We start from the raw sequence: 10,356 nt of genomic DNA, 5'->3' as shown, positions 1-10,356 counted from the left end.
TTTTGAATCCAGACAGACTGACCTGAAGGCCTGGGCTTGTAACTTGTCTCCAGATGATATAAATGACACATAGTAGGGAAACATACTGATATTTAGATCTCCTTTAACTCCCATAACAGCCCTGTGAGGTAACTGAGGATCAGAAAAGTCCAAAGGCATCCTCTCAGTGAATGAGTGCTGGTGCCAGCATTTAAACCCAGATCTGATTGCAAAGCCCAGTTTCTCCCCACAACCCCTTGAGTCTCCTTTGTAAACTGCTCTGCAAGGGAAAGGTATCCTCCACTCTCACTGTGCTGACACCCTCACAGCCTTTGCCTCATTTCTCAACTAGGAGTGGAGATTAGCTGACCTGGGGTGGGAGATGGGAGGGTGTGCCAGCCCCAAGCCTCCACTCTGCTGTGGGTTATAGCAGCCTTTTCAACAGTGGTTTGCAAAACCAGATTGTCTGGGGGTGGAACCCATCTCCCTAAAATTAACCATCACCTGGACCCCACCAGTTCCTGTGCCTTTCCTGGTTCTACAGTGCTGTTGGTCTCCAACCTTTGTTTGCCCTTTAGGCCTATTCCCACACTCTCCCATGCCAGCAGGTGTTCTTTCCTTGCCTGATGGGCAAGTGGTTCAATCAGCACCCAGCTTTTGAGGCCCCCATCACCAGCTGCCAGGAGTCCTAATGACCAGAACCTAATAACTCTTCAGAGCCTAACAATAATCTTTTGGTGAAGAGTCCATGGAAGGCTTCAGCACTTGCTTCCATGTTGCCAACAGCCATTATTCCCACCAGGCGGTCCCAAGGCCATTTCACAACATGGTCTTGGCTGACCAGCATCAACACCTTGCCTACTGAGGGGAGGGGCCACGGCATGAGTCTGGCCACAAGGTTAGACGTCAGATGCACACCTGGAAACCTGAACCTCAAAGGAAGTGAAGCAAAGGACGGCTGAAAAAATCATTCACTGGGAATCTCAGGGTGGTAGTGATGACATCCTCTAAGGTAGTTTGCACTTCTTGATGAGCTGTGATTATGGAATGCTCATGTCAGCGCTACATTACATCTTACGTGATTTTCTTAAGTAACTTAACACTTAATTTAACCCCTCCTCCACCTCTGAGTAATGGGTAGACAGAGGTGTTCACACTGATAATTCAAGCTGCATACTTGCACACTAATAATTTGCATACTTTTCTGCACATGTGTTACACTTCATGAGTTTACTTCTCCCTCCCCAAGCTACTTTGGTGCACCCTTCCTGTTACAGCACCACCTGGTGGTATATTAACAGCACTACTGAATGACAGACTTGACCTCCAGTTCTAAGTTTGCAGAAAACTCACCAGGAAAATAAATTTAAAAGATCACCTGATCAAATATGCAAAGAACTGACTGGCAATGCCAGTACTAGACACTAAGATTCTAGATGACCAGGACTGTCTTAACCTGTTTCCAGCACCACTACTCCACAGGCACAGGCTCAAATTAGTTGAAATGGTTTCACTACCAACAGTCTCCTCATAAATGAACTACATCATAAGCCCAGAAATAAATACAGGAATAAATCAGCTTAGCTCAGTTCTCACGCTAACATTTTTCAGTAACCACCTCTCTCAGCCCTTTCCATAAAACTTTCTTTCGCTTGAGAAAGGGCTCATTCCTGGAAACGTGCCACTCCAGGGTAAGGGAAAGCACAGGGAAATGAAAAATGTTTTTGTATTCAGGCTCTAGTTCCTAGCCACAAGATAAAACATTTACATGAACCCACTCCCTGGAACACAGTAAATGGTCATTAACACATGAGCTATTTCAGTGGTTGGAGAATTGTAAAGTATTTCTACTACTGAGACATGGTCTCAACTCCACTAACACTGACAAAAACAATGAGATGTTACTCTCTAGACAGTAGAAACATCCAAGGCTCTGTTAAAAGGGGACACACACACAGATAACGTCAGCGTGCTCTCAACATAATTCACTACCTCTAATTAATCTTGTAGGATTTTTATGCCAGCCTGTCCCTCACTAGTTTCACCTGAATAAGTGAAAAAGCACCCAATTTCTAATAAATACATATCAGCAAACACCTTCAAAATATCACAGATAAAACTGTAGATAATTTAAATGTTCTTTATACTTTTCTAGAGTGTAATGGTTAAGAGAACAGGACATAGAAATGTGGATTCTAATCGCAGCTCTATAATGCTTAGGCAAACTTACTTCTGAGCATCAGGCTCTTTCTTCATCAGCAGCACAATCAAATTCCCTTTTAGAGATGTTGAGGATTAAATGAGAATGTATATACCTAGAAATGAACACCACCCAGAGCACAGCATAACCCAAAATGTAATGGTCATTACATTTTCTATGTGTAATAGACAAAATGATCCTAAATACGTCCTTCTAAACCTCTAACCCTGAACTCCAGGTTGAGTCAATCAAGGTGCTGCCCTGTTAACAATCAGCCACCACCGTCACCAGATTTACTCCCCCACAAGGTATTTCCTTGGTTACTTCTGCTTGGGTCCTCCTGTTCCGGACCTCTCCTCACAAGTACAATTGAAACCAACAGGATTTTGAGGGAAAACACACGAACACTGTGCACCAGACAGCCCTAAGAATCTATCAAGCAACGGTCTCATGGAGTGACATGACCATCAGTCTGAATACTGGATGTAGAGTCTAGTCAGGCCACAGGTCTTTTAAAAAGATTTTATTAAAGGTCTTTATAGAGCAACATCCAGACTCCAGATCCAGCGGCCAAGGAGACCCTGAAACCAAATAAAACAAAAAAGTACAATAAGAACAGAAAATACACCTGAATATCAGGTTCGCATGAAAATTAATACACAAAGAATGTCTAGAAACAACACAACAGGCGCTGGGCACAGGAGAGGCTTGTTGTTACTGTTTTAAGGGGGTTGCTTCAGAACAGCTAATTACTAGCAAGAGTGCCTTGAAAATTTTAAGGGAGGATAATAAAGAAAAACTCATATTTACAACAGTGGTAAACGTAGGAATGTCTTAAAGAGACCAAAGGCACACACTCCTCCCAATAGCATACCATGTTAAATGAGTCCCTGGCTCCAACCTGTGTTCTCTCATGTAAAGCAAGTGTAATCCGATTTTTATCCACTAGGTGCTCTCACAGCGTGGGACACAAGTGTTAACAAGGACAATGGGATAGGGTCCTATTCTGCCCCCAGAGGGCCTTACAGACATACCTATTATGCTGTGGGTACCGGCTGAGGCATGGCAGGCGGCTCTGGCTTCCCACCCTTCTGTTCGGAGATGGGAGTGGTGGGCAGTATTTCATCTTTGGGTTCCACAATGCTCACGTGATCAGGCAGGGGCTTCTTAGGGCCAATCTTACCAGTTGGGTCCCAAGGCAGCATGATCTTTACCTTGATGCCCAGCACACCTAGAAGATGCCATAGTTAAGACCGAGCTATGGTTCCATCGCCCCCCACTACACAACGGGATGGGGCAGAAGGAAAACAGGAGGCTACTCAAGAAGCCCTGGGTCTGGTCCCTTCTCAGACAAATGCCTCTAATCAATCAATGAAGAGGACACTTTTGCAAAAGGAACCCATGCACAGCACCACAGAACGTGGCACTGACAAGGACCAAGAGCAGGATGTGCCCTTTCTGACTCGTCATCGTGTCATCACTGAAGGGTACACAAGTGGCCGAGACAAGGACAAACCAACTCTCTCCAACGAAGCTAAACAAAATTGCTCCACGACTCCCAGACAAATTCCCCAAACACTGAGGTGTGTATATAAAACCACGTCTACCCATTTAAAAAGCCCCTTGCCCCAAGCACTCCTGGCTGCTCACCCTGTCTGAGCAGCACGTGGCGCACGGCAGTATCAACATAGTAGTTAACAGGGTCCCCACTGTGGATCATCAGGCCATCCACAAACTTCATGGATTTAGCCCTCTGTCCTCGGAGCTTCCCCGACACCACGACCTCGCAGCCTTTGGCCCCACTCTCCATGATGAACCGCAGCACACCATAGCAGGCCCTTCGGGAGCGCAAGAGACAAATGGCCAGTTGTGTTATCACCAGACAGGATTGCTCAACCCCACCATGCTAAAGAAAAAACACTCATTAGCCTGCACTGACTACTTTCAATGTTCCTTTAATGGAGAATAAGTCTGACCAGAGCCTGACCCAAGAGCTAGAAACTTTCTTCCATTCCCATCACACCTAATCTTAGGGAATTCCTTAGGGAAACACACGAAGTTCCTTCTAACCAAGTGCTTTCCAACCTTGGCTGCACACTAGGAACGCCTCAAGGTTAAAATGAACCACTCTGGTGTGTGCAAAATTCACCTGGAGGGATTATGACGACAGACAGCTGGGCTGCACCCCCTATTTCCCAATTCAGTGAGCCCGGATTGGAGACTGAGAATTTATTTCTAACCAGTCCTCGGGTGATGGCAGTGATGCTGGCCCACGGACCAAACTTTTGAGAATCACTGTTCTAAGCGGCAGAGCTGGCGTTCAAACCAGGTGGGCAGTCTTCTGCACATCCTTGCCTACAGCACTGCCACCATGTCAACCTGTCTACAGCACAGCTCTAGCGTCCCTCCTCCGCTGAAAAACCTCCCAGGGCTCTGCGTTAAGTATTAACAAATTCCAGACACCCAGGCAAGGCATTTCCATTTACTCCACAAAGAGTGGAACTACTCAAAGAACTGCCAGCTGCAATATTACGAGCAGGCCCAGCGCTAGGGCCAATCTAACCACCTCATGTCCTTCACTCCTCATGTTACTATCTACATACACAGAAATCTGACTAGATTTTAAGCTCTCATCAGGGATGAGTCTTAGCTCTTTACAGTTCCCAGAGAATTAACAACACATAATGGATCTGAATGACTCCAAAAGGAACCCTAACCACTCCCCCGCATCACCCCGTTCTATTTTTGTTTTACTCCCAAAGCACACCCAGAATAGTTCTCCACCAGAGCACCCACCACTCTTTAAAAACTTGATTCTTTACAAGTCTTTCTTATTAGGCCGCCAGTTCAGTGACGACATGGATTAGCAACGTCTTATTGTTAAAACCCTCAGAGACTAGCCGAGCCTGTCACATAAAAAGAGTTCATTTACTAAATGAACAAAATGCTGATATTCTGACCCACAAAAGGACACAACCATTAAAAATCTCAGGACACTTACCTCCGCACAGCAAGGCCTCCTAGGAGTTTGTAACGCAGAGACTCTGCCTGGGCAATGGCACACAGACCTCTCGTGGCCACCTTTTCAGCATAAAGCTTTAAGAAGGAAACAAGGCACATCCTTGAATTTCTTACCTTTGCCACTGTTTTCAAATAAAAACCAGTACATCCATTATACAAGCATACACCATTTTATGTATCATTGTACTACCCAAGTACTAAAGCACTTCTAATGCCCACACCTAACACACACTCAGTGACATAGGCTGAACTATTCCTCATTGCCCTCCCACCCCTAGCTCTTTCTATGGCCACACCAAGGAGACCGATGGGGCATCCAATCCTTCATATGTATCATTACTATACCCAAGGTGAATGTAAAATCCTGCTAAGTGCTTATGAGAAGAACTTCAACAAAATACCAATCCATTTGTATTACTCACTGATCACAAATAACTTTTCAGGGTGATAATATGGGTTTTCAGAAGTACCATCCTAAAGAGCCATTTCCAGGTCCACAGTAACCTCTGGCATAAACCAGGACCACTCACCTCTACACTGCCCTCAGGGAAGCCAAATCTCTTCTGAACCACAGCAGTCAATTCCCGGATCCGCCGGCCCTTCTCACCAAGAACATTCTGTGTCCTGGGGAAAATAAAGAATGGCAATTCACAGCTCTCATAAAATTCCAGATGTGATTTTAAATCTTGCGCATGTGTGGTAGTAAAATCTCATTCATCTGACACAAGCCAAGTATAAATTTTGGATGACAAAAACTAGAGTTAATTTTTTTTCTAAATGCAGCTTAAAAAAATTACATTCAGTAAGACTAAATTCATTGATTATCCCCCTAAGTTTACAGAAAAGACCACCTTAGTACAGACGACAATTATAGGCGATGGCCAGAAAAACGAATTTTTACCTGGTAGCCAAGATAATGATTTCTGTCCTGGTTGGTGTAACTCGGACCTCAACTCCAGAGTACCCATCTTCAGCCAGCTCCCGAGTGAGAAACTCATTCAGTTCAGCTTTGAATATGCCATCAGCAACAAACTAACCAAAAAGTAAATTCAAAATTAGGATGTGGGCGCAGGCTCACTTTTTCTAGCCCAGACTTTCCGCCAATGCAATCCTCATCAAAACTCAACGCCTCCAACAAATGACCCATCATCGATTATTTTACCTTTGCTCCAGAGAAAACATGGCAACCCTTCTCAGACAAATGCCTCTAGGTCATCTTTTGGAAGTTACTTTGACCCAGGGCCCTTAAAACTGTGCCACAGAACGCAGCACAGGGTAGGGGCCACATGGACAAAGAGAACACCTCCAGTCAGACTCGTCATCTTCTCTTCACTGAAGGGTTTTAAAACTGTCATTTATATGTACACATGCTAAACAAAGAACTGCTCTTAAATGGCACATTTAGAACTAATTCAGCACAGCAGGAACACTATGTTTGCAACCAGCAAAAAGAGCAGATAGTGACTTTAGTTAAGCAGTCTCACCTGTAGACACAACTGGGCCCATGAGAATGCCAGCCACCTTAATTATTGCCTTAATTATTCCCAGGTGTTTCACAAAGTCTGCAAATCCTAACTCACAAAAGCGTGTGGATTTCACCTTAACATAGATGTTATGCGTACACAAAATGGCAAATTGTCTAAAACCAAATGCACTTTACACACTTCTCTCCCATGGAAAAGCAAAGAATTAAACTCAAGGAAGCGTCTTCCCCAGGTCCCCCCTCCATTTCCCCAGAACTTTTCCTTGGCCCCAGCTGGAACAAGAAATTGTCAGTAACCTTCCCGACTGAGGTCTTTGGGGTCAGAAGGCTGCACCCCGACAGGACTAGTAAGAAGACAGGAAGAATACACTGCTACAGCCCTTTCCCAAAGCCACAGTTAAGATGAGGAAAATGGCTCATGCCCTCAAAACACCACACGTTCACTAATTTTATTGACTGACCAAGAAATGCTCACAAGCGCCTTCTCCGGGGGAGGAGGGGTCCCCGGTGCTCATCTCTGCTCTCCGCCCAGAACCGGCAGAAATCTCTCTCTCCCATCCCCACCATACTGCGCTCGCCCGGCTCGGGCCTGCGCTCTATCAACCGCCATCCGCGGCCCACGGGAATGCCACGCGGCCCAGCCACTGCCCGAGGCATGGCAGGGAGCCGCGGGGCTCGCGACGGCACCCAGAGAAACTCCTGACCCGCGCGGCTCCAAAGTTCTCTGCAACCGGGCCCCGGGGTGTCTCACCTTCCTCTTCTTGGATATCTGCACCGCCATCTTGCCGCCACGCACCGCCGAAAGGAAAAGGAGGGGTTAGTGGGAGGAAGTGCGGATAAAGGGCGCGGTTCGACGACAAAGAACTGCGCGACGTCGACGCCTGTAGGCGCTCATGGGAAATGTAGTTTTTACTTTAGGAAGGAGGTAAAAGGAAAGAGAAGAGTAATGTAGATACCTATAGGAAGAAACAGGATCAGATCAATCGGAACTTAAAAACTACAGGGGAGTTGAGAGTCCAATTCTCATCAGTTTAAAAACGAGCAACGTCCGGCGCAGAGATGGAAATTACAGGTATAAGCTCACACAACAAATGCATGGAACCCTGGTCCCTACACTTTACGCTGTAATGAAAATTGGCTGAAAGCCCTCAATGAAATTCATTGAGGCGCCTATCTCTTCCAATCTGTGTCCATTTCCTCTGTTCCAAATGATAATAATAATAGTATCTAATATGTATTAAATATTCTAAGGACTGTTTTTTTTCCCCCCTAAGGACTGTTTAATTCCCTTTATATTATTAACCCATTTACCTCTACCTCACTTTCATAGTCTGTTACAACTTGTAACAGAAGTCACAATAGTGGCTCACAATTCTTTTTCAATTAAAAAAATTTCCCCTCACATTTTATTACGAAAAATTTCAAGTGTACAGAAAAGTTGGAAGGACTGTACAGTGCACACCCATATATTCATCACCTAGGTGCTGCAATTAACATTTTTGCTATATTTGCTTTATCATATATTTATCCATCCCTCTATCCACACAACGATGCATCTTTTGATGCATTTCAAAGCTACTTGCAGACATCAGCACACTTCACTCCTTAACACTTCACCAACAGTTTTTTTTTCCAGCTTTATTGAGAAATACTTGACATACATCAATGTATAAGTTTAAGGCATACAACATAATGGCTTGATTTACATACACCATGAACTGGCTTGTGGTAATCAAGAAATGATTACCACAAAAGGTTCAGCTAACATCCATCATCTCATATAGATACAAAAAAAAGAAAGAAAAAATTTTTCCTTGTGATGAACAGTTTTATTTTAAACCTGAATAGTTTGCCTCCATTTAAAAATCAGATTTCTCTATAAAACTATTCTAGGTTTTCTTAAAAATATAGAAAAGTCTAGCAAAATACCGGGCCCACATTTCCTCATAGCAGCACTCTCCTTCCCTGTTATATGGAAAAGCGTTTTTCAATGTGCCAAGGTCTCTGGCAGCTTCACTCGCTTATTGTCTGGTCCTAGAAGCCATTTGAGCTTTTCCCCAGCGCTGAAACAACTCTGATGCTGAGCTCTGTCCTATAATCATGGAATTAACAGAGTTCTGGGGGGAGCTGTACAGAGGGACCAGGGAAGATGGAAAGAATTGGATGAACCAAAAAGACATTCTGTGGACCTGATGTACCTTGGTGATGGATTGAGGTTGAGGGGGAAATTGAGAATGACACCAGGGGTGGATGCTTAGTGACAACGCTCACTGAGGTAAGGAAATCAGGAACAAGCTTTTTTCTCCATGTGTCATCTCCCTCTGTCACTTCCTCTAGGATTGGGCCTCTCCTAGTTACTCCCATAACTATAACATTCATCTCACTGGGTTGGAATGGCCTGTCAATATATTTCTCCCACTAGACTGTAAGCTCCATAAGAGCTGAGACCAAGCCTGTTTTGTTCATTACATCCAGAGTCTAGGATATGGCCTGGCTCAGGCCCAGTGTCAATCAAAGTTTGATTATCAAGCAAATCAGTGCATGAATTCTAGATCAGTTTTTGGTTGTGTGGTTCATATGAATTTGCTTACAAGTGCCATGGCTTACTGGGTTGCCCACAAAACCAAGTTGCAGAGACTCACAGCTAAGGATCAGACAATGGCAAGTTCTTTCAGGTAAACGTCACCTCTGGAGTCTCCACAGTAGCTCGTCTGCTGCCCTTCCCCAATGACACAAGAGTATGCCTGCCTGGGTATTGTCCTCTGGTCCCAGGAGAAAGCCCATGAAGGAAACCTTTACCTTTATCATAATGCCTTTCACTTTATCTAACTATTATTAAGAAGACATTATATTACTCAAAATAACGCTGTAAAAATAATAGTAGTCACAATACACTGAATTCTTTTTTTTTAATTTTTTTTTTTTTTTTGGCTGTGTTGGGTCTTTGTTGTGTGAGGGCTTTCTCTAGCTGAGGTGAGCGGAGTCTACTCTTCATTGTGGTGTGTGGGCTTCTCATTATGGTGGCTTCTCTTATTGCGGAGCACAGACTCTAGGCACGTGGGCTCAGTAGTTGTGGCTCATGGGCTCAGTAGTTGTGGCGCATGGGCTTAGTTGCTCCACGGCATGTGGGATCTTCCCAGACCAGGGCTTGAACCCGTGTCCCCTGCATTGGCAGGCGGATTCTTTTTTTTTTTTTAAACATCTTTATTGGAGTATAATTGCTTTACAATGGTGTGCTAGTTTCTGCTTTATAACAAAGTGAATCAGCTATACATACATCCCCATATATCCTCCCTCTTGCGTCTCCCTCCCACGCTCCCTACCCCACCCCTCTGGCAGGCGGATTCTTAACCACTGTGCCACTGGGGAAGTCCTGAATTCTTTTTTTGAAAAGAATATTTATTTATTTGGCTGCACTGGGTCTTCATTGCAGCACACTGCATCTTCGTTGCCGTGTGCAGGATCTTTGTTGCAGCATGCAGGGTCTTTAGTTGCGGCATGCGAACTCTTAGCTGCGGCATGTGGGATCTAGTTCCCTGGCCAGGGATTGAACCCAGGCCCCCTGCATTGGGAACTCAGAGTCTTAGCCACTGGACCACCAGGTAAGTCCCTACACTGAATTCTAATTAAAAGTTGGGACCGTGAGGGAATTCCCTGGTGGTCCAGTGGTTAG

The 10,356-nt window shown here is 44.8% G+C and overlaps 1 protein-coding gene and 2 non-coding genes across 3 annotated transcripts; all 3 read right to left on the bottom strand.

The window, feature by feature from the left end:
* Positions 1-2,687: 2,687 nt before the first annotated feature.
* RPS3 (ribosomal protein S3) lies at positions 2,688-7,541 on the bottom strand. The gene is made up of 7 exons (XM_004279801.4): positions 7,435-7,541; positions 6,102-6,232; positions 5,731-5,824; positions 5,181-5,275; positions 3,830-4,017; positions 3,214-3,410; positions 2,688-2,760 (listed from the first exon to the last, which is right to left on the bottom strand). The coding sequence occupies exons 1-6, from the start codon at positions 7,462-7,464 to the stop codon at positions 3,217-3,219; spliced, it is 732 nt and encodes a 243-aa protein (XP_004279849.1). The 5' UTR covers positions 7,465-7,541; the 3' UTR covers positions 2,688-2,760; positions 3,214-3,216.
* LOC117196593 (small nucleolar RNA SNORD15) lies at positions 3,521-3,665 on the bottom strand. Its single transcript, XR_004476859.1, has one exon. It is a non-coding gene; the product is annotated as a small nucleolar RNA SNORD15 (small nucleolar RNA).
* Positions 6,389-6,538, bottom strand: LOC117196594 (small nucleolar RNA SNORD15). The gene has a single exon (XR_004476860.1). It is a non-coding gene; the product is annotated as a small nucleolar RNA SNORD15 (small nucleolar RNA).
* Positions 7,542-10,356: the final 2,815 nt, after the last annotated feature.

Source organism: Orcinus orca, chromosome 8 (assembly GCF_937001465.1).
Source record: "Orcinus orca chromosome 8, mOrcOrc1.1, whole genome shotgun sequence".
NCBI classification, from domain to species: Eukaryota; Metazoa; Chordata; class Mammalia; order Artiodactyla; family Delphinidae; genus Orcinus; species Orcinus orca.
This window is presented reverse-complemented; position numbering and strand designations above follow the sequence as displayed.

Coding starts and splice junctions, on each gene's coding strand:
- RPS3 (XM_004279801.4), bottom strand. CDS start 7,464: ATGGCGGTGCAGATATCCAAGAAGAGGAAG. Junction 5,276..5,730: donor TCCCTGAGGGCAGTGTAGAG/GTGAGTGGTCCT, acceptor TCCTTCTTAAAG/CTTTATGCTGAAAAGGTGGC. Junction 3,411..3,829: donor CCACGTGCTGCTCAGACAGG/GTGAGCAGCCAG, acceptor GGCATCTTCTAG/GTGTGCTGGGCATCAAGGTA.